We start from the raw sequence: 23,903 nt of genomic DNA, 5'->3' as shown, positions 1-23,903 counted from the left end.
CCACCACAACGGACCTGTGGTCAAGCCGCACCATGGAGCCGTATTTGAGCCTCACGGTACATTTCATTGACATGGATTTCAACATGAAAACGAAATGTCTCCAGACATCATTTTTCCCAGAAGACCACACAGGGCAGGACATAGCTGCAGGTCTGAAACAAGCACTGGCTATGTGGGATCTGGAGGAGAGTAAACTCGTCTGTATAACCACAGACAACGCTGCAAATGTCATGCTGGCTGCACAACTGAATGGCTGGATGAGGCTCCAGTGCTTTGGGCACAGATTACATTTGGCCATAGGTGAGTAGGCCTAATTCCTACTGAATATGATGCATAATGTGATTTTCTTTCAATGCTTCGAATGAATATAATATATAAAAACCGATTTAAATTCAGAGGTACTTTTATTCATTCTCACAGTCATACACATTTTCTATGAATTATACAAACACATAAATAAGCTACCATCACTTTTTCTTATTCATTCACACTCAAGGAAATGACAATCATCATCCTGATAATGCTTGTTTATATTTTTTATGTTTTTATAGAAAGAGTCATGAAAGATCACAGGATTGAGCGTGCAGTGGGGGTCTGCAAAAAAGTGGTCAGCACCTTTTCATTCAGTTGGAAAAAAAAGAGAGAGCTGAAAAAGGCACAGATAGACCTCAACCTGCCAGACCACTCCTTAAAGACTGAATGTCCAACCAGATGGGGATCTAGGCAGGCCATGGTTTCCAGAGTCCTTGAGCAGCAGAAGGCCATTGCCCATGTCCTCTCCCAAGACAAAGGAACCAGGCACCTCATCCCCTCATGGCAGGACATTGATGTCCTTGAGGCCATCAACAAGACCCTGGGACCTTTGGCTGAATTCACTGATGCACTTTCTGGAGAGAAATATGTGAGTGTGTCTTTTATAAAAACCAACACTCCACCTATTTAACAACTCAATCTTGGCTGAGCAAGATGATGACACAGACCTGCTGTCCGCCTTGGGGAATAAACTTTTCCTGATTATACCTGTTGCATCTCTGTGTCCTGTGTTTCTGATTTACTTCATCCGTCCTTGTATTTGAAAGAACCATCCCTAGTCTGACATTCTGGTGCATCAGCTTTAGTGTCTACATACATATGCTGAAGTTGCCTCGTTCTAATGTTTTCTCTGAGGCTGCTGTAAATGTGAATGTATTTACTGTGGGTATTGCTTTGTTGTGAAAAACTGAAATCTGGAAATTAGAATTGTTGTGCCTTATTTTGTTAATGGTTTTACATAATTTCTATTTGAAAATACTGAATTTTGTACATTTATGTATTTTTGTTTGTCTGAGCATTTATTTAAACAAACTAAAAACATAAATTAGACATTACAACCAGTTACTCAGTACTTGAGTAGCCTTTTCGCCAACTACTTTTTTACTCTTAGTTGAGTAAGTTCTTGGATGGCTCCTTTTCACTGTTACTTGAGTAATAATATTTTAAAGTAATGCTACTCTTACTCGAGTACAATTTTTGTATACTCGACCCACCTCTGTCTGGGTGTAAATGGTTGGCAGAAACCTTCATTACATCTCAGTGACCTGGAGGTGAATAGATTGCAGCCCACCACCTTCTAAGTGCAGCGGACAAACCAGAGCAGTCTGCCTTTATCCATGGCAGAGGCAGCGGCGTACTAGATGGTGATGGAGGAAGTGAGGAGTAAAACTGCACCATCACTGACTTGGGTTCAGCTCTTGTACTTTTCTCGTGGTCTCCCCTCATACATAGAAAGGTCTATTTTTGTAATTTTGCCTCTGTACATCATCACATCAAATCAAAAAGTCAAGGTGAGATTAAAGTACACACTTTGTTTTTATTTTGTTCAGCTGGCAGCTTTTGCAATCACAATTATGATCCGACTGTGATGTCGTACTAAACACTTTTGTTTTTCCCAGATGAGCTCTATAAATTCTCTCTAGGCTCCTTGTTTGTGTTTGTTTTATCTGTTTATTTATTCATTTCTATCAGTATTATTTCTCTTATTACAGCATATGTGTAATATAACAATGTCTAGCCAAAGGCACACAGAAAAAGATCCAGGAGAAGGGGGGCCATCAGTACTGAAGACCTGAGCCCAAATACAACTGTTACCTTCACCCTCCGCATCTTCTCTAGCTCCTCTCTCAGCTCTTGGTATTTCTCCAGATTCTTGTGTTTCTTCTTCCTGATGTTGCTGTCACTTGTTATCGCTACATCTATTACCAAGGCCATCTTCCTCTGCTTGTCCACTGCTTACTATGTCCAATTGGTAAGTCACCACCAGTTTGTTGGTCTGTATCTGGAAGTCCCACAGGCTCGGTCATTCTTCACCTCCCATTTTGACCTCGGGACTTCCAGGCCATACTCTGCACAGATGTTTCTGTATACTATGCCGACCACTTGGTTATGGCGTTCCATGTATGCCCTGCCTGCTAGCATCTTGCACCCTGGAGAGAGTTTTGAAAATGATTTTATACTTGTAGTCTGTAATATCTATTAGACCTTAAATAGATGTAATATCACATTCTTATATAATAATTGTATAAAATGCAGGTCACAGCAGCACACAGAAGGTCCAGTTTATTTATAGCACATTTCCAAACACTCCATGATGCAGAAAGTGATTAACAATGTAAAATGATACTAAAATAAATAAAATCCACAACAATGAGGCAGTAAAATTTAGAAAAACAAACAAATAATTAAAATAAGTCAATAAAAAAAAATCTAAAACAACAACTAAGGCTGTTAAAACCAAATTGCTTAGGTCAACGTGCGTTACAGCCAGACCATAAAAATATGTCTTTAGTGATGATTTCAAATGTTTGTGCAGATCTACTGGGAGCTGCCACAGAGAGGGCTGTGTCGCCACGACAGTTAAAATTAGTCCGTGGAACAGTTAAGAAAAGAATGAAGGCGTGATGTGAGGATGCCTGTGTTGGGACGCTGTGGGTGTCTGCACTCGTCCGCAGCTCGGCTTTTGATTAGCTGCAGGAGCAGCAGCAGGACACACAGACGGGAAGACATCAAGGATGCAGCACGCTGACGAGCAGACAGGTCAGCAGACACGGGGCTTTGCGCTCAGATGAAGGGCCATGCTGACTGTGGCGTGCAGTTGAGGTGCGGCTCCGGGTCTCGCTTTGGTCGCAGTACAGTCCTCCCCTGCTCGGATTTGTCCTTGGCGCATGAAGGGATGTCGGCTTCTCATCAGATCAGTCTGTTCATGGGTAAGCTTTGCTTTAAATGTCATACAGTGCAGTGTGTGTGTGTGTGTGTGTGTGTGTGTACTAGCACACACTGCAAGCCTGTGCGTTCTTGCTGCACTCCCACACAGCTTTGAAAAAGTTTTCGCGGTACTGTTTGAAAAGAAAAAGCTTTGAAAAGCACCTCTGTGGATTAATGTGCAGCTACACACACAAGATAAGGGCATAAATACCTCAGTACAGTAGACACAGCACAGACTGCTCTATATTCTCTTCTGCTTAATATCAAAATGACAAAAGAAGATTGTTTTATGAAGGACAGAATTATTCCCGTTTATGTTATTAGAGAAATATAATTAAAATAAAAGACTGCACCTGCACTGTGGTTTCACCTACAGACAGAGTAAGACCGGTGTTCTTCCACAGGATATATATGTGTGTGTGTCAGTGCTCATGTTGATAAAAACATTGGACAGCAGTGTTGTTGATGGAGTTTTTACCATCACAGTATTCACTGCCCACATTCAGCTGACTGTCATTTTGTGCCAAGAGGAATTTGTCATACATTTCCAGATGGACAGTCTTCTGAGCATCACAAGCCTCGTTACTCTCCATGCTCTGAACCTTTCTCACTTTATGTTCTTGTTTCTCTGCCTGTTTTGTGTCAGGCGAGGAAAGAAGACAAATCAAAGATGGATTGGAGTTTTGAATTAGGTGCTGATTCCATTCTGATTTACCTTCATAGTGTGTAGGGTGTGTGTAGCTATTTATGTGCAAATTTCACATTATGACAGAAATGTAATGCCAAAGACTTACCAAGCATGTTAGCATTTATTGCGAGGCAAATCCAGGAATATGAAGGTGGAGTAAACACAGCTGCTGCAGGTTCTGCTGACCATTACTGTTTTAGAAAACACGTCCCACATGAGAGAGAGAAACAGCACCACCATTGGTATGCTTGTCCGTGGGTGATGAGGCACTTCATTACTTGCATTATGGGAAAATGTTAGACGAGCCACAGCAAGCACAGCTTGTTGTACTTCATCAGCTTGTCCTGCAGCTAAGTAAATGTGATGGAGCCACCATGACACATCAGTTTGTTTGTGCACTGACACCATATCTGATTGTGTGGGTCGTGTAGTAGTGTAGTAATTTAGGATTCAGTACAGTTGAAGTATGAAGATTGCTGAAAGCTGTCTGTAAACCAGCTCTCGGCCTCATCAGTCCTCAAAAAGAATTCACCTCTTTATCGTCAGTTTTTAAGGGCTAGGGTTTTAGTGTACTTTCTCTTTGAGCATTAGGAAACTCACCTTTTTGCCTCCTGTTGAGTACTGAGAACTTTCACCGACCTCCTTGCTTACATTGATCTGATTTGCACAAACAGTGAGTTCGGCCTTATTTCTCTGCTTGTGTCTGGATAAAGAGCAGATCAGCAGTGGCAGGCCAAAGGCTCTGTTAAGAGTGGAGATGATAGATGTTAGGGTGTGATGTGTTGCAGCATTCTGTCTTCAAATCTGTGGCAGCTGCCCTCCCCCATCTCCTTTTCTTCTTGTTGAGTGCCTCAGCAGTGTGTGTCATCGGTGACTTTGACAGCCAAAAGACTCAAATAGGCCAATAGCTTTGGATTTGTTGTTCTTTGGGATGTGGGAGCAGTGCACTCCCTCCGCCCGCAACGATGCACATGCCATCTCTTCTTTCCATCATTCCAGATTCACCTTGGGACTTCAGTGTGCATCGCGCTCAGACGCTCGTCGTGTTTGATAATCAGAGAATAGAATAGAATAGAATAGAATAGCTTTTTATTGTCACTGTTACAAGAACAGTGAAAGGCAGTTTGGCATCTCTCCATGTGTGTGGAGTACACAATAGCGTAAGTATTTACACAATGACAAATTTACATTTACACAAGAAAGATATGTACAAGTTATACATACACCTGCAAACATACACGCACATACATACATATATGTATATATACATATTTGCATCCGTACATGCATACACACACATATTTCCACATACACGCTTACATCTATATACTTACACATACATGCCATCTAACTAGCAGGTGCATTGAGAGGTGCAGTGTGATCAGTGATATTGCACATTGAGTGTGTGTGTGGGGGGGTGCTGTTGGAACTATACTAAATAATGTTATAATAAATACAGTTTAAAGAGGTAAGGGTGTTGTTTGCATTGAAGTATAAACAGAAATACGATTTATAAATAAGGGTGTAATGTCCATGAGTGTTGGCAGTGCAGTTATCCTCCAATCAGGGTGGAGGTAGGGCATGTTTGACAGCCTGTGGGTAAAAACTTCTGTTGAGTCTGTTTGTCTTCGACCTGATGGACCTGTAGCGTTTACCAGAGGGAAGGGGGGAAAAAGTGAGTGTCCAGGGTGCGAGGGGTCTCTGATGATGATGCTGGCTTTCTGCTGAAGTCTGCCAGTATAGATGTCTCTGAGGGGAGTTAGTGAAGTGCTGATTGCCCGCTCTGCTGCCCTCACCACCCGCTGCAGTTTCCTCTTGTCCTCCGCAGTGCAGCAGTTGAACCAGAGTGTGCAGCAGTAAGTCAGAAGGCTCTCAATGGTGGAGCGGTAGAAGTTTACTAGCAGTCTTTGGGGCCTGACGTAGTTTCCTGAGGAAGTACAGCCTTTGTTGTGCTTTCCCTACCTGGTGGGAGATGTTTGTGGACCAGGTAAGGTCCACCGAGATGTGGACTCCGAGGAACTTAAAGCTTTCTACCCTTTCTACCTCCTCCCCATCAATGTAGAGGGTAGAGTGCTCAGATTGCTTTGTTCTTCTGAAGTCGATTACCATCTCCTTGGTCTTGGCTGTGTTCAGATGCAGGTTGTTGTCGTCACACCATTGCTTCAGATGCTGAACCTCCTCTCTGTAGGCTGAATCATCGTTGTTGTCGATCAGTCCTATGACAGTGGTGTCATCAGCAAATTTTATAATGGTGTTACTGGTGTGGATTGGTGAACAGTCGTGGGTGAAAAGTGAGTATAAGAGGGGACTGAGGACACACCCCTGTGGGACACCCACATTCAGAATGAGGGTGGAGGAGGTGTGGTCTCCCATTCTTACGTTCTGGGGTCTGTTGCTCAGGAAGTCCAGTATCCAGCTGCACAGTGAGCTGCTGAGTCCTAAGTTGCTTAGTTTATTAACCAGTTTGTGGGGTTGAACTGCATTGAAGGCAGAGCTGAAGTCCACAAATAGCATTCTCACATAGGTGTTACTACAGTCCAGGTGTGTGAGGGCTGTGTGAAGAGCTGTTATTATGGCATCCATAAAGAGTAGACTCTTTATACGTTTAATGTCAGAGTGCCTGGTACAGAAGGCCCGTTTCACTCAGACTAAGGAGGTCAGGTGGCAGGAAGTGGCAGTTTTGTCTTGTTCATCCAGAACTGTGAGTAATGTGAGTAAAATGTATATCTTAAATACATCAATGTAATTTTTCTTTGTTTAGACTTGGCTCTAATCATCGCTCCATTCTTGATGCAACCATGAGTTTATGTGCCAGTACAGATCCAGTCGGTGGTGGACACACGGTCCTGCCTCGTGGAAGTGATAAGGGGCTGCATGCGTGTACGTAAACACTGAGTTTTAATTGGCTGTGTACAGCAGCAGGGATTGGTCCCCCTTCTGAGTGCCTCCTCAGCCAACTGACAGAAATCACTTTGACACTGTCATCTCACTTCCCCTCTACCCCTTCTCATCATCCATCTCTTGTTGTTCTCGCTCTCCCTGCCAACACTATGTCATTGTCTCAGACAGCACCTGCACTTTTTGAACAACCTGTGTCGTTCATATCAACCTCTTCAGCTGTAGTGCAGCCACATAGCCTTAGGGACAAAGAATGGATGCGTCTGCAATACATTTGAAAAGTTTGCACCACATGAAAGTTTTTAATGAACTGATTTCTCACATTTATGAGTTTCCATCAGATTTCAGAGCACTGAATGAAAATGACAGTCACAGGTTTGTTTCACTTCTTTTTTCTCACTTGTAGCCATTTTTCCAGTTCCAGTATTTAAACCTTCCCTGAATGGCTTCCAGAGTAATGATCATTCAGGGAAGGTTTAAAACCATGGAGAAGTCTTTTTATGGCTGTGGGTTTGATTTCCACCATGACAGACGGGTCCTCTCCACCTGAAAGAAGCTTCTGTATGACTCCAGCATTGTATAACCATGTTATTGCCCTGAGGACTGAGGTTACAATTCACTTCCAAAGTAATATTCCAATATTATTTCTCCACAGCCATATCGGAGTGGCTGTAGGTCAGGAGGGTTCGGAAGGTGGTTCGATCCCTGGCTGATCCCCAGTCTGCATGCCAAATAACCTCGGGCAAGATATTGAGGGGTCTGACAAAATGCTTTTGCCATTATGTAATCTGTAACTTCCACATAGCATGCTGATCAGTGTAATTTTCATTGATTAAACTGTAGTAGAGACGAGCAAACATATTGGTAGATCTGAGAAGAGAGAACTTTTGTTATGAAAATGATTTTAATCTTTTATACATGATTGCATTTGAGCTTATTAAAGAGCTGTGGCTCCTGGTCAACTGAGGGTCAGAAACTCTTGGCAGGCGTTAAGGATCAGCCGATACACGGTGAGGAGGACAGGAGCTCTGAAAGGAATTGCAACACACCTGCTTACATGACAAACGCCTGGAGTGATTTTTATCTTTTATTACTTATATCCTTTAGAGTTAAGATTTAAGTTTTATCATTTACACCTTATATCCTTTTGAGTAAGTCTTAAGTTTCATTTATGTTCAGTTTGAGTAAGTTTCCTTCATGGTTTGAGTATCATCATTTGAGTGTGACATTTAGCCTAGAAATCACACATAGTTCAGCTGTGTATGAGCTCAGGCCTTATGTCTGACTAGGACGAGAGGTGTGAGGTGAGACGGGGTGCAGGAGAGGTCATGACACATACATAGCATACACTGCACACACACACACGCACACACACACATACACACCATAGTAGATTCATTTTAGTAGGTAAGAAGTTAAGATGTATTTTTGCTGCAGTTGCAAATTGCGCCGGCATATTGTCAGATGGTTACAGGAAGTGCACCTGATGTTCTGGGAGATAAGAAGGCGCTCATGGTGCGACACCGGGATGGAGATGAGACGTAATGTTCTTAAAACTATGGTAAAAGTAAACGGAACATTTTGTGGTTTAGGTTGACGTAAGCTGTATTGTGTCTGTTTTTGCAAAAGAGGGGGCTTTGTTGTCTTACCCATATAAAACCTTTGTCTAATTATTGTAAGTTTAGTTCGATTGCTGACTTTGCCCAGCGTCGGACTCCACGCGTGTAATCAATAAATCTTTGCTTTGATCACATCTTCTGGACCAGAGTTGTTATTTGCTTGTGAGCCCTCCGTACTCCTTTTCTCCAACTTTTGAACCTTAACAATATTAAGCCTGAGTTGCTGTGCGATGCATCCATCAGTGTATGAATGTGTGTGAATGTTAGTTAGTGAGCACTTAAAACAATCATAGAAGAAACAGCTTGTATGAATGGGTGAATGTGGCACGTTGTATAGAGTGCTTTGGGTACTCTGGGAGAGTAGAAAAGTGTCCATTTACCATTTACACCCACAGATTTAAACGCTGTTCGGTATGTGCAGATGTATTTTACAATTTCCAATAGAATACAAAGCAAAACCCTTTTGTACGACCCAGACAGATCACCAGTCTGCCACAGGGCTACACAGAGAGACCGACAACCATTTTAATTTAGAATCACGAGTTAACCTAACCCCCCATCTACATGTCTTTGGACTGCACTGTTTGCTCTGTAGCCTGACAGAGCAAACAAACACGCCACCAGTGAATTAAAGTGAAGCTACTGCTCATTTCCAACCCATGCCCCTTGTTGGGCTTTTCCATACATAGCTGAGGGTTCTGCCTCCAATTCTGCCTCTGGAAACTAGGAACAATAAGTAAGGCTCCACTTATAGGGCAAAGTGCTCTTAGGTGCAGTAATGAATTATTGGTAAGTGAGGAGAAGATTTTAAAAGTATTTTTTCACATTCAAGGGTGGCCAGTGAATAGAAGTTAATATGTTATTAAGGACTTAGAGTAGTCAGGATGTTTGATATGCAGCTTACAGGCCATATGAGAACATATAGAAATGAGCCTGAACTTATTATACAGTTTTTAAAGCCAGATATAATGCTTTTATTTTTGTCTGAATTTATATAGAGAGAATTACAAATAGACAGTCTTCTGTATTTCTTTAAGCCATCTCCCCCAACCAGTCGCAGCAGATGGCCGCCCCTCCCTGAGTCTGGTTCTGCTGGAGCTTTCTTCCCCTTAAGAGAAAGGTTTTTCTTCCCACTGTAATGTATTGCTTACTCACAGTTCATCTGATTGCTGGGGGTTTCTATGTATTATTGTGGAGAGACTGCTGTTGTGATTTAGTGCTGCATAAGTTAAATTGAATTGAATTAATTGATTTGAGCTCAGCTATATCTGATATTGTCAACAAATGTAACGAGGTATCTTCTACAAACCAGCAGATACCCAGTGTGTGGTGTTTTATAAAAATGCATATTAGTCAAGTCAAGTGGCTTCACTGTCATTCCAACCATGTGCAGTGGTGATCGTGTTTAATTAATTATGCTTTATATTGGACATGTGAAAGAGTTAGTGTATTAGAAAAAGGGAAACAACTATTAGTGTAACGTAGACTTGTAGTCAAGACCGCCTAAACCAAGACCAAGACAATACCAAGACCAGAGGGTATCGAGACCGAGACCGAGACAAAAAAGTCTTTAAACTGCAGCCAGATGCTGCTTTGTTTACGGGTGTCAGGCATATTTATGTGTTTTTGCGATGCACTCGCACAGGCCTCCTCACCGCTGTCTACTGTCTCACTCACTTACTGAGAGGACAGAAACATGCTCCACTTGACTGTCGCGTCTCTCACCCTCTCTGTTTTTCACATAATGATATTATCCTATATCCTCGCATGTGATTGGCCACAATATGGAGGGATTGGAGCATAGCTGAGCCACTGTGTGAGAGCTGAGCAGCGAAAGGAAATTAAGTGAGGAGCCGGCTCTCGCTCAATGGGAGTCGACTCTCCTGATTCACTACAAAGCACTCTCTAAGCACGGCTCTTAGAGCTGATGCTTTTGCGCATGACACATTATCAAACGTTACGTTGTGTGTCATGGATACTGTTGACTCCAAATCTCCCGACCACTATGTCGCTCTGAGACAGCAAGAACGAGACAGCGAGACCAAGACAAGACCAAGACCAAAGTCCGTCGAGACCAAGACCACGTAAAAGTGGTCTTGAGACAGGTCTCGAGACCAAGACCGGTCTAGAGACATCCAACTCTAGTGTAACAGGTCAGTGCAATATCAGGACAGTCAGGGCATGTGTAATACTGGGGTTTGTGCAATATAATATAATGTTCATTAATATGTATTGTCCCTCTTTCTAAATAATTAAATTAAATTAAATTAATTACATTAAATTATTAAATTAAAGGAGACAACGTTCCTCCAAGATCATGGTGCTACATATAACAAACAATCAACACGGGACTACATAAAGCGCAAGTGTGCAAAAAACAAAAATCAAATCAAATCAAATCAATTTTATTTATATAGCACTTTTAAAAACAACAACTGTTGACCAAAGTACTGTACAATAAAATAATCTGATAAAATTTAAAAGGAAAGTAAAATAAAAGTTAAGAAAATAATAAGAATAAAATAATGACAGACTCATACAGAATTTTTTTTTTTTTTTTTTTTTTTTTTTTTTTTTTTTTAATTTGTTCATTTCAGGCACAACAATAAAGTTGAACATAAAGTGCACAAAAAACAAAAACAAACAACAAAATGTACCTGAAAAGGAGTGGGATGAAGAAAACTTATTAAATCCCACCCCTATATTCACTTATCAACAGAAACAATAAACTTCCCGCAGCTACGCCCAAGCAAAACAAATAGAACCTTCATAACTGAATACAGAATATATTAATTATAAATTGCGTTACCACAGGTAACAGGCAATAATAATTACAAGTAACAAACACACATACATATACATACATACATATATATCTACACACACATGTACATATATATACATACATACACACAAACTTTTTTTTTTTTTTTTTTTTTTTTTTTGAATCCATACCAGCAATGGTAAGAGAACAGACATTTCAGAGCACACTAACACCATCATTGATTATACTGTGACCAGACCAACTGTTTGTAGAGAAATTTAAATCTATGAATATTTTTGCATTGTTTCAGTTGTAAACTCAGACTGTTCCAGATTTGCACACCACATACAGACACACAAAAACCTTTACGGGTTGTTCGAGTTCTGGGTAATTTGAATTGTCCAAAGCCTCTCACATTATAAGCCCTTTCTCGAATTTCAAATATAGATTGTAAATTTGCAGGTAGAAGTTTATTAAAGGCTTTGTATAAAATTATGGATGTATTGTAATTAACCAGATCCTGGAATTTAAGTAACTTTGCCTGAAGAAAGAGTTTGTGAGTATGATCTAGATAACCAGCCTTGTGAATAATACGCAGTGCTCGTTTCTGTACTGTGACTAATGGATTAGTTGTGTTTTTATATGTGTTTCCCCACACTTCCACACAATATGTAAAATATGGAAGAACCAGAGTACAGTACAGAGTACGAAGTGCATCTTTATCAAGGTATGGTTTCACTTTATTCAAAACTGCGAGGCTTCTGGAAATTTTGGTTTTTATGTGTCTGACGTGGGGTTTCCATGAAATTTTGTTATCAATTATGACTCCCAAAAATTTGTTTTCACTCACATTATCAATGGGTACACCTTCTATAGTAATTGGTAATTCTATATTATATTTTAAATTACCAAAAAACCAAACCAAAAGAATTAAAAGCCAAAGAGTAAAAATGGGTCTTTAAACGAGTTTTAAAAGTATCCAGTGTTGGAGAGGTCCTGATATGTAAAGGCAGTTTATTCCACAGTGCCGTGGAGCACTGTGGAGCAGTCACAGCAAGAGCCCAATCTCCTCTGTGTTTTAATCTAGACCTAGAGATCTAGAGGGACAACTAGAAGCATTTGGTCCGCAGACCTCAAAGATCTCGCCGGAGTATACCAATTTAAAAGATCATAAAGATACATAAGAGCTAGTCCATGCAATGTTTTAAAAACAAGTGTCAAGATCTTAAAATCAATTTGAAAACTTACTGGCAGCCAGTGTAGCGAGGCAAGTATAGGGGATATGTGCTCTTGCTTCTGCTTGCCAGTCAGAAGCCTTGCCGCAGCATTTTGAACCAGCTGTAGTCGGCCAATAGATGACGAAGTAACACCAGAGTAGAGACTATTGCAGAAGTCGAGGCGAGATGAAATAAAGGCATGGATTGCTTTCTCAAAGTCTCTGAAGCAGAGAAATGGCTTCACCTTTGCAAGTAAGCGGCGGTGAATGAAGCTGTACACAGTACACAAGTACACAAGACAGTACAGACACAACAGTGCTATAGAAAAGTGCAAAAGACTGAGTATTGTGCAAAAAGTAACTTGGTGTATGAAGGTGCATGTGTGTCAGTCCCTCAGTGTTCATATTAAGAATATGTGTTGCAGCTCAGAACCCTGTGGAATTTAGTTACTAACTTTTAATTCAATTCAATTCAATTTTATTCATATAGCGCCAAATCACAACAACAGTCGCCTCAAGGCGCTTTATATTGCACAGTAGATTGTACAATAATAGATACAGAGAAAAACCCAACAATCATATGACCCCCTATGAGCAAGCACTTTGGCGACAGTGGGAAGGAAAAACTCCCTTTTAACAGGAAGAAATCTCCGGCAGGACCAGGCTCAGGGAGGGGCGGGGCCATCTGCTGTGACCGGTTGGGGTGAGAGAAGGAAGACAGGATAAAGACATGCTGTGGAAGAGAGACAGAGATTAATAACAGGTACGATTCAATGCAGAGGGGTCTATTAACGTATAGTGAGTGAGAAAGGTGACTGGAAAGGAAAAACTCAATGCATCATGGGAATCCCCGGCAGCCTACATCTATTACAGCACAACTAAGGGAGGATTCAGGGTCACCTGGTCCAACCCTAACTATATGCTTTAGCAAAAAGGAGATTTGCCTATAATTAGCTAAGACAGCTGGGTCTAGAGATGGCTTTTTAAGTAAAGGTTTAACTACAAAGGCTCTGGAAGTTGTAGGGCTGTCCTGGTTGACACGCCTCTACAATGTTGCGTGGAGATCAGGGGCAGTACCCCTGGACTGGCAGACCGGGGTGGTGGTCCCCATCTTTAAGAAGGGAGACCGGAGGGTGTGTTCCAACTACAGGGGGATCACACTTCTCAGCCTCCCTGGGAAAGTCTATGCCAGGGTGCTGGAAAGGAGAGTTCGTCCGCTAGTCGAACCTCGGATACAGGAAGAACAATGCGGTTTTCGTCCTGGTCGCGGAACACTGGACCAGCTCTTTATCCTCTCAAGGATACTTGAGGGTGCATGGGAGTTTGCCTAACCAGTCTACATGTGTTTTGTGGACTTGGAGAAGGCATTCGAGCGTGTCCCTCGGGGTGTCCTGTGGGAGGTGTTGCGGGAGTATGGGGTGTCTGGTCCATTGCTACGGGCCATTCGATCCCTATACAACCATTGCAAGAGTTTGGTTCGCATTGCCGGCAATAAGTCGGACTCGTTCCCGGTGGGTGATGGGCTCCGCCAGGGCTGCCCTTTGTCACCGGTTCTGTTCATAATTTTTATGGACAGGATTTCTAGGTGCAGCCAAGTGGCGGAGGGCCTTCACTTCAGTGGCCTCAGAATCTCATCTCTGCTTTTTGCGGATGATGTGGTTCTGTTGGCTTCATCAGGTGATGGCCTCCAGCTCGCACTGGAACGGTTCACAGCCGAGTGTGAAGCAGCGGGAATGAGGATCAGCACCTCCAAATCTGAGGCCATGGTTCTCAGCCGGAAAAGGGTGGAGTGCCCACTCCGGGTCGGGGATGAGTTCCTGCCCCAAGTGGAGGAGTTCAAGTATCTCGGGGTCTTGTTCGCGAGTGATGGGAGAAGGGAGCCGGAGATCGACAGACGGATTGGTGCTGCGGCTGCAGTGATGCGGACGCTGCACCGGTCCGTTGTGGTGAAGAGGGAGCTGAGTGTAAAAGCAAAGCTCTCAATTTACCGGTCGATCTACGTCCCTACCCTCACCTATGGCCACGAGCTGTGGGTAGTGACCGAAAGAACGAGATCGCGGATACAAGCGGCAGAAATGAGCTTCCTCCGAAGGGTGGCTGGCCTCTCCCTTAGAGATAGGGTGAGAAGTTCGGCCATCCTGGAGGGGCTCAGAGTGGAGCCGCTGCTCCTCCACATCGAAAGGAGCCAGTTGAGGTGGTTCGGGCATCTGAGAAGGATGCCTCCTGGGCGCCTCCTGGGTGAGGTGTTCTGGGCATGTCCCATTGGGAGGAGGCCCCGGGGCAGACCCAGGACATGCTGGAGAGATTATATCTCTCGGCTGGCCTGGGAACGCCTTGGTGTTTCCCCCGGATAAGCTGGAGGAGGTGGCTGGGGAGAGGGAGGTCTGGGCTTCTCTGCTTAGGCTCCTGCCCCCGCGACCCGGCCTCGGATAAAGCGGATGAAGATGGATGGATGGATGGATGGATGGATGGTTTAACTACAGCCAGCTTGAAGGCCTGTGGTACATAGCCAATTATTAGAGATAGGTTGACCATATTTAAGATTGAAGCATTAATTAATGGCAGGACTTCTTTGAGCAGCTTTGTAGGAATGGGGTCTAAAAGACACGTTGATGGTTTGAAGGAAGTAATTATTGAAGTTAACTCAGAAAGATCAATTGGAGAAAAAGAGTCTAAATGAATATCAATGGTACTGAAAGTAGCTGTAGATAATGTTACATCTGTGGGATGATTATTGGTAATTTTTTCTCTAATGATTAAAATTTTATTTGTGAAGAAGTTCATGAAGTCATTACTAGTTAACGTTAAAGGGATGGCTGGCTCAGTAGAGCTCTGACTGTTTGTCAGCCTGGCTACAGTGCTGAAGAGAAACCTGGGGTTGTTCTTATTTTCTTCAATCAGTGACGAATAGTAAGATGTTCTGGCTTTGCGGAGGGCTTTCTTATAAAGCAACAAACTATTTCTGCAGGCTAAATGATGATCTTCTAAATTTGTGACACGCCATTTCCTCTCCAGCTTACGAGTTATCTGCTTTAGGCTATGTGTTTGAGAATTATACCACGGAGTCAGGTACTTCTGATTTGAGGCCTTAGTTTTCACTGGAGCTACAGTATCCAGAGTCGTACGTAGTGAGGAGGTAAATTTATTAACAAGATGATCGACCTCTGTTGGCGTAGCGTTCAGGTAGCTGCTCTGCTCTGTGTTGATACAGGGCATTGAAGATGCTAACAGTGGGTGGATTATATTCTTAAACTTATTGATGCATTCTCAATCATCCAGGGAAGTAAATCTCCAAAAGTTGAATCTGTTCATCTGGACGTAGCGTTTTGTGGGAGAAACGTTTCGTCACTCATCCAAGTGACTTCTTCAGTCTCAGCTGACTGCAGGTTTCCAGGTTTGCATAATGACTGAAACCAGCCCACTGAAGGAACAATGGGCTGTGAGGTCAGTTCCTTAATCATAATTATGCAAATTCTCATGACCATTGATCAACAATCACTGACCAAAACCCACTGATCAAAGAACACTGATCAATGGCTATGAGTACCATTCACAGAGAGTTGGGGAATGGCTGCAATCACAGCATTGTAAGATGGCGAAAGATATACCCTTAGGCCCCCTCCTCGATTCAGAGATGGTCTTTCCCTTTTCACGTAAATGGCCTCCTTGACTCCGCACTCAAACCAGCGTTCTTCCCTGTCCAGGATGTGAACATCCTCATCATTGAAAGAGTGTCCACTGGCCTGTAGGTGTAAATAGACTGCAAAGTCCTGGCCTGACGAGGTAGCTCTTCTGTGTTGTGCCATCCGCTTCACTAGAGGTTGTTTGGTTTCCCCGATGTATAAATCCTGGCAAACCTCCTGGCACTTAACAGAGTAACATAACAGCGTACATAGAGTGAAGCAGTTAGAACAAGACAAGGCTATTGACCGGACCTCATACCACAGGCTGTACCCAGGGGAGTCTACACCAAGTCTGTATGGTTTACCAAAAATACATAAGCAGGGTGCACCTTTAAGACCAATTGTCTGCATGATCAACTCGGTCACCTATAACATCTCCAAGTTTCTGGCTTCGATCCTCAACCCGCTGGTGGGCAGCTCTGAACACCATATCCAGAACACCCTGGATTTTGTTGAGAAGGTGAGAGATGTCATTATAGAGGCAGATGAAACCATGGTCTCGTACGACGTTACATCTCTCTTCACTTGCATCCCAGTCACGGAAGCGTTGGAGGTAGTCTGTAAGAGATTACAGGATGACACCAACCTCAGCAACAGGACCACTCTCAGCATTGACCAAGTGTGTTTGCTTTGGGAACTGTGTCTTCATTCCACCTACTTCACATACAAAGGTCAGTTCTACAGGCAGAAACATGGGTGTACCATGGGCTCCCCAGTTTCACCCATCATGGCCGATTTGTACATGGAAGAAGTGGAAAAGAGGGCTTTGCTATCCTACCCTGGAACACCACCAAGCCATTGGTTCAGGTATGTGGATGACACCTGGGTGAAAATCAAATCTCAGGACGTACTACATTTCATGGATCACATTAACTCGGTGGACCGACACATCAAATTCACCAGGGAGGATATGAAAAGTGGCAGGTTAGCCTTCTTAGACTGTGAGATTTCCATCAGTAATGGGGGACATCTAAAAGCTGACGTGTACCGTAAACCTACACATACGGATCAGTATCTAAGGTTTGACTCTCATCATCCACTGGAGCACAAACTGGGTGTCATCAGGACGCTACAACACAGAGCGAACACCATCCCCACTGATACAGCGGCCAGGAAGGCAGAAGAACAGCACATCAAGAAGGCCCTGAGTAAATGTGGTTATCCCAGCTGGACTTTTGTCAAAGCTGGAAAGACACCTAAAGAAAGCTCCAGCCGATCCAGGAGAGAAGGACAACCGCTGCCCAAGCGAAAACCTGTAGTGATCCCATATGTGTCAGGAGTATCGGAACAGTTGAGACGCATTTTTTCTAAACACCACGTCTCTGCGGCTTTTAAACCCCAAAATACGCTGCGCCAAAAACTGGTCCACCCCAAGGATCGGGTCCCCCGACACAAACAGAGTAACATAGTGTACGCTGTTAAGTGCCAGGAGGATTGCCAGGATTTATACATCGGGGAAACCAAACAACCTCTAGCGAAGCGGAGGGCACAACACAGAAGAGCTACCTCGTCAGGCCAGGACTCTGCAGTCTATTTACACCTACAGGCCAGTGGACACTCTTTCAATGATAGATCAGTTGACTATAAATCAGTCAGAGCAAACTTTGAGTAGAGAAACATCCACATCAATGAAACATCCACATCCTGGACAGGGAAGAACGCTGGTTTGAGCGCGGAGTCAAGGAGGCCATTTACATGAAAAGGGAAAGACCATCTCTGAATCGAGGAGGGGGCCTAAGGGTACATCTTTCGCCATCTTACAATGCTGTGATTGCAGCCATTCCCCAACTCTCTGTGAATGGTACTCATAGCCATTGATCAGTGTTCTTTGATCAGTGGGTTTTGGTCAGTGATTGTTGATCAATGGTCATGGGAATTTGCATAATTATGATTAAGGAACTGACCTCACAGCCCATTGTTCCTTCAGTGGGCTGGTTTCAGTCATTATGCAAATGTACTGGTTATAAGGTTTGGGGAAACCTGCAGTCAGCTGAGACTGAAGAAGTCACTTGGATGAGTGTCGAAACGTTTCTCCCACAAAACGCTACGTCCAGATGAACAGATTCAACCTTTGGAGATTTACTTTCCTGGATGATTGAGAATGCATCAAGATATTTGTCACACCGACCATGACAGCAGGTAATATCCTTTTTCTTGGTTTTGAGAACCTAATCTTGCAAATCAATTGAGCTTTTGTGATTTATTGTATTTTATGGTGCCCCAGATCACAACCGCATACCCTACCTACAATGCAGAATTCATTGGTCAAAAGCTCCATTTAGATCAAAATGACAAACTTACATTTAGATTGTCTCTTGTCATGATGGTTCCAGCAAGAAAACTGTCAGTCGTTCCACTGTGCCAGTAAAGAACAACATCATCATGTACGAGGAAGTGCACAGGTAAAATAACTTGACTAGTCCTGTTAGTAGTATACTGTGTACTGGTGATTATATTTTCCAGTTGGTATTGCTCAGTCTAATTTTAACTAAAAAAATTTTGTTGTTATTTTAGGGATGGTATGGATACTTTTTATGTTTAAATGGTCTATTTTATGTTGGAGTTTTATCTTCAGACCTGTTTGTGCTTTCCTGTGGATGATGACATCAGGTCAGAGTGACTTTTGGAAGCAGTTGTTCATCCAGGAAAGGCTGGCAGAATACAGATACAATGGTCAGAGGCAGCCCTACATTCAGACAAAGGTAACATTATTGTGATGTTAAAATATTAAAAACAAAACAAAACATTTTTTTTCTAATGGAATAGATTTCAATTTAGTACAAGTAACTGTCACCATGACTGAATGGACTCCAGCGAAAGTCAGATTAGATTAGATTAGATGAAACTTTATTAATCCCTCGGGTGGGTTCCTCTGGGAAATTCAGTTTCCAGTAGCACAACACCGACAGAAGTTCCATGTTACAGATACAATAAGGGGAATGAGAGTAAGGATATACGCATAAATATACCCTATATACACACATATATAAATACAGAATATATAATGTGGATAAATAGGATTGCACATTTCAGTGAGGTTTATTTAGGTTTATTTACAATAGACACCAAGTGGTATGTACAACGTGAGGGATGAAGGGGCTCCAGGGACCCGCAGGGAGGAGGGAAGGTCACACTCCTCTTTGCTCCATGTGAACTTCCAAACTCACGCTCAGGAATCCAGGGAGGGAGACAAGGACAGGTCTAGGAAGATCGGTGTACAAGGAAACAGGTGGTTAGAAACAATATGACAAGATCACAGAGAACACCAGAGTAGAATAGAGCCAGGGCTACACTAACACAGGTTGCACAACGATACAGCAACGAGAGACACTGAGCAGCCGCCTTAAGTAGTGGCTGGAAGAGTCAGGTTAACAGGCTGCAGGTGAGTGATCAATTACCAGTGCGTGGGCCAAGAGAGGGAACCCATAATGAGTTCATCAGAATGACATCAAGCTGTATGCCAAGAGTGAACGAGACATCGATTCACTGATCCACACCACCAGGATATACAGCAATGATATTCGAATGTCATGGAGAAGACACTGGAGAAGTGTAGTTGGATGATAACAAAGAGAGGGAAGGTAGTCAGAACTGAGGGGATCAAACTACCAGAAGGCAACATTGCAGACATAGAGGACAGCTACAAGTACCTGGGGATTCCACAGGCAAATGGGAACCATGAAGAGGCCACTAAAAAAGCTGTAACCACCAAGTACCTGCAGAGGGTCAGGCAAGTCCTGAGGAGTCAGCTGAACGGTAAGAACAAGATGCGATCTATCAACATCTATGCCCTGCCCGTGATCAGGTACTCTGCTGGGATAATAAGCTGGGCAAAGGAGAAGATAGAAGCCACTGACATCAAGACCAGGAAGCTCCTGACCATGCATGGAGGGTTTTGCCCCTCACAAGATCCATAGAGGCTGGGGTCTATCACACCAAGCAAGACCCCAGGTGCAGGCTGTGTAAAGATGCCCCAGAGACAATCCAGCACATAACAGCAGGGAGCAAGATGCTAGCAGACAGGACATACATGGAACGCCATAACCAAGTGGCCGGCATAGTGTACAGGAACATCTGTGCCGAGTATGTCCTGGAGGTCCCAAGGTCAAAATGGGAGACGCCCCCAAGGGTGGTGGAGAATGACCGAGCTAAGATCCTGTGGGACTTGCAGATACAGACAGTGTTGGGAAGGTTACTTTTAAAATGTATTCCATTACAGAATACTGAATACATGCCCCAAAATGTATTCTGTAACGTACAGGGAGTGCAGAATTATTAGGCAAATGAGTATTTTGTCCACATCATCCTCTTCATGCATGTTGTCTTAATCCAAGCTGTATAGGCTTGAAAGCCTACTACCAATTAAGCATATTAGGTGATGTGCATCTCTGTAATGAGAAGGGGTGTGGTCTAATGACATCAACACCCTATATCAGGTGTGCATAATTATTAGGCAACTTCCTTTCCTTTGGCAAAATGAGTCAAAAGAAGGTCTTGACAGGCTCAGAAAAGTCAAAAAATAGTGAGATATCTTGCAGAGGGATGCAGCAGTCTTAAAATTGCAAAGCTTCTGAAGCGTGATCATCGAACAATCAAGCGTTTCATTCAAAATAGTCAACAGGGTCGCAAGAAGCGTGTGGAAAAACCAAGGTGCAAAATAACTGCCCATGAACTGAGAAAAGTCAAGCGTGCAGCTGCCAAGATGCCACTTGCCACCAGTTTGGCCATATTTCAGAGCTGCAACATCACTGGAGTGCCCAAAAGCACAAGGTGTGCAATACTCAGAGACATGGCCAAGGTAAGAAAGGCTGAAAGACGACCACCACTGAACAAGACGCACAAGCTGAAACGTCAAGACTGGGCCAAGAAATATCTCAAGACTGATTTTTCTAATGTTTTATGGACTGATGAAATGAGAGTGAGTCTTCATGGGCCCGTGGCTGGATTGGTAAAGGGTAGAGAGCTCCAGTCCGACTCAGACACCAGCAAGGTGGAGGTGGAGTACTGGTTTGGGCTGGTATCATCAAAGATGAGCTTGTGGGGCCTTTTCGGGTTGAGGATGGAGTCAAGCTCAACTCCCAGTCCTACTGCCAGTTTCTGGAAGACACCTTCTTCAAGCAGTGGTACAGGAAGAAGTCTGCATCCTTCAAGAAAAACATGATTTTCATGCAGGACAATGCTCTATCACACGCGTCCAAGTACTCCACAGCGTGGCTGGCAAGAAAGGGTATAAAAGAAGAAAAACTAATGACATGGCCTCCTTGTTCACCTGATCTGAACCCCATTGAGAACCTGTGGTCCATCATCAAATGTGAGATTTACAAGGAGGGAAAACAGTACACCTCTCCGAACAGTGTCTGGGAGGCTGTGGTTGCTGCTGCACGCAATGTTGATGGTGAACAGATCAAAACACTGACAGAATCCATGGATGGCAGGCTTTTGAGTGTCCTTGCAAAGAAAGGTGGCTATATTGGTCGCTGATTTGTTTTTGTTTTGTTTTTGAATGTCAGAAATGTATATTTGTGAATGTGAAGATGTTATATTGGTTTCACTGGTAAAAATAAATAATTGAAATGGGTATATATTTGTTTTTTGTTAAGTTGCCTAATAATTATGCACAGTAATAGTCACCTGCACACACAGATATCCCCCTAAAATAGCTCAAACTAAAAACAAACTAAAAACTACTTCCAAAAACATTCAGCTTTGATATTAATGAGTTTTTTGGGTTCATTGAGAACATGGTTGTTGTTCAATAATAAAATTATTCCTCAAAAATACAACTTGCCTAATAATTCTGCACTCCCTGTGTTCCGTTACGTTACTCAATGAGAGTAACGTATTCTGAATACTTTGGATTACTTAATATATTATCATGCTGTTTACAACTACGTGAATGTACTATTGCTGTGATTTATTACTGATACTGAAGGTCCGCGGCTCCGAACCGTAGTAAAGGGACCTCTGGCTAATACAGTGGGTTCCGTGTCGGGCTGGTAGCCGAAAACTAGCTTTACTTTGTTGTCTGGGTCAACTTTGCTTGCCAGAGACAGAGAGAGGCATTGAAAGACTGCTCCAACGGAACTTATTTTTTCTGGAGGAAAACACGAACACAGTGTACAGTTGAGTCTTAATAGCTTACTTACAGCTGGGCTCGTCAGGCACTCTTCTTGGCTGCAGTGGTTATTATTATATTTACATGCTTTCAGCTCCCGTTTTTGCTCCGTGACAGCTCGGACTTTTCCTTTCTCTCCCTCCCTCACTCACAGACACATAACGTGTATGGTAGTCCATTCTCGCTGCAGCACGGACTACACTGCCCATGATGCTACATTCTTTAGGGCCATGCCTGTAGCATTCTGCCTTTTAGCTTAGCACAACAACAACAACAAAAAAGCGCTCTCTCACCCAGGAAACACGCAGAGAGAGAGCGCGTCACCCTGTAACCATGGCAACCGTAACGCTGCCGCCTGGAACAACATTACGTAGCTGTCAAACAAACCCAAACAGTCCTGACCCGCGACAATATGAAACAGGGAAGTACCGCCGTGTAATCCATTTATTTCAACAAAGTAACTGTATTCTGAATACCACCTTTTTAAATGGTAACTGTAACGGAATACAGTTACTCATATTTTGTATTCTAAATACGTAACGGCGGTACGTGTATTCCGTTACTCCCCAACACTGGATACAGACGGACAAAATGGTGGTGGCTAACCAACCGGACATAGTGGTGGTGGACAAGCAGAAGAAGACGGCCTTAGTGATAGATGTAGTGATACCGAATGACAGCAACATCAGGACATCTGAGTTCTGAGCTATCTGGAACGCTGCATATATTTAGTTTGACAGTCTACATTCACAAATTTGTAATTAATTGCATATGTGCACATCCACATCCCAGGTGGGACAGTTTCAATTTATAAAACACCTCATTAGTTTGGCCTGAATTATTATATATCTTGCTATTATATGTATATTTCCTTTTGTTTTTGAATATTTGCATCTAGATCTAATCAACTGACACATAAGCTGGAGGAGCACTGGACTAATAGGACAAGATCACATATGAAAATCAAAATACATTTTTTGCAGTTATGTTTATGTTGATTACACCAAGTAAATTTTAACTCATGCAACTGTAAAAACACACTCTGTGTCTTGCAGGAAAGGGAATACCAAATGATTGGTCCTGTGGGGTGTGTCCTGCAAAGGTTCCCAAGCACGTTCCACCTACTGGTGCTGCTGCGACTGACCTTTATCAATAGAAGCTGGGATCAACCTTAAAAAGAAATTCAGCTTATCCCCTCTTAAGAAGCCAAACAGTTGACTAAAAATGAGTCTGTTTCTCATTCCGACCTGTTGTCACTGTACCAAAATGTGGTTCACAATAAGTATGATTGCTTTAAAGATGCAGGCAGGTTTGTTTGTGTTCAACAAAAGTTGTGTGTGACCTGTTCATTGAAGAAAGTAGTATATTTCTGCAGAAAGAAAAATTATTACAGAGAAAATATTAAAGCTGTTTCAGTTTAGAACAGTTAAAATATTTTGCACTTACAATCTTGCATGGGATTGCTGGCAATAAACAGAGAGAGCTTGCAAAACATAATAAAAACACGGATGAAATAGGTGGGGCAAACATGTAGGTTGGCATTAAAATGCACGACTACCCAGCTGATTTCACAAATAGTTCCACTTCCTTTGTAGGAAAACCCCATCAATTCATTCACTACTGTGGTAGTGGTACCGTGGTGCAGTATTATGAGTTACACGTATATAGACCAGCACAGAG

The 23,903-nt window shown here is 42.8% G+C and overlaps 1 protein-coding gene across 1 annotated transcript in view; it reads left to right on the top strand.

The window, feature by feature from the left end:
* The first annotated feature begins 2,878 nt into the window (after nt 1–2,878).
* Nucleotides 2,879–23,903, top strand: part of LOC100698910 (CXADR-like membrane protein) — a 69,562-nt gene continuing 48,537 nt past the window's right edge. The window contains exon 1 of the mRNA XM_005464685.4: nt 2,879–3,242. Coding sequence (XP_005464742.1) covers nt 3,101–3,242 — 142 coding nt within the window. The 5' untranslated portion in view covers nt 2,879–3,100. The remainder of the gene's footprint in view (nt 3,243–23,903) is intronic.

The sequence above is a fragment of the Oreochromis niloticus genome, linkage group LG10, assembly GCF_001858045.2.
Source record: "Oreochromis niloticus isolate F11D_XX linkage group LG10, O_niloticus_UMD_NMBU, whole genome shotgun sequence".
NCBI lineage: Eukaryota > Metazoa > Chordata > Actinopteri > Cichliformes > Cichlidae > Oreochromis > Oreochromis niloticus.
This window is presented reverse-complemented; position numbering and strand designations above follow the sequence as displayed.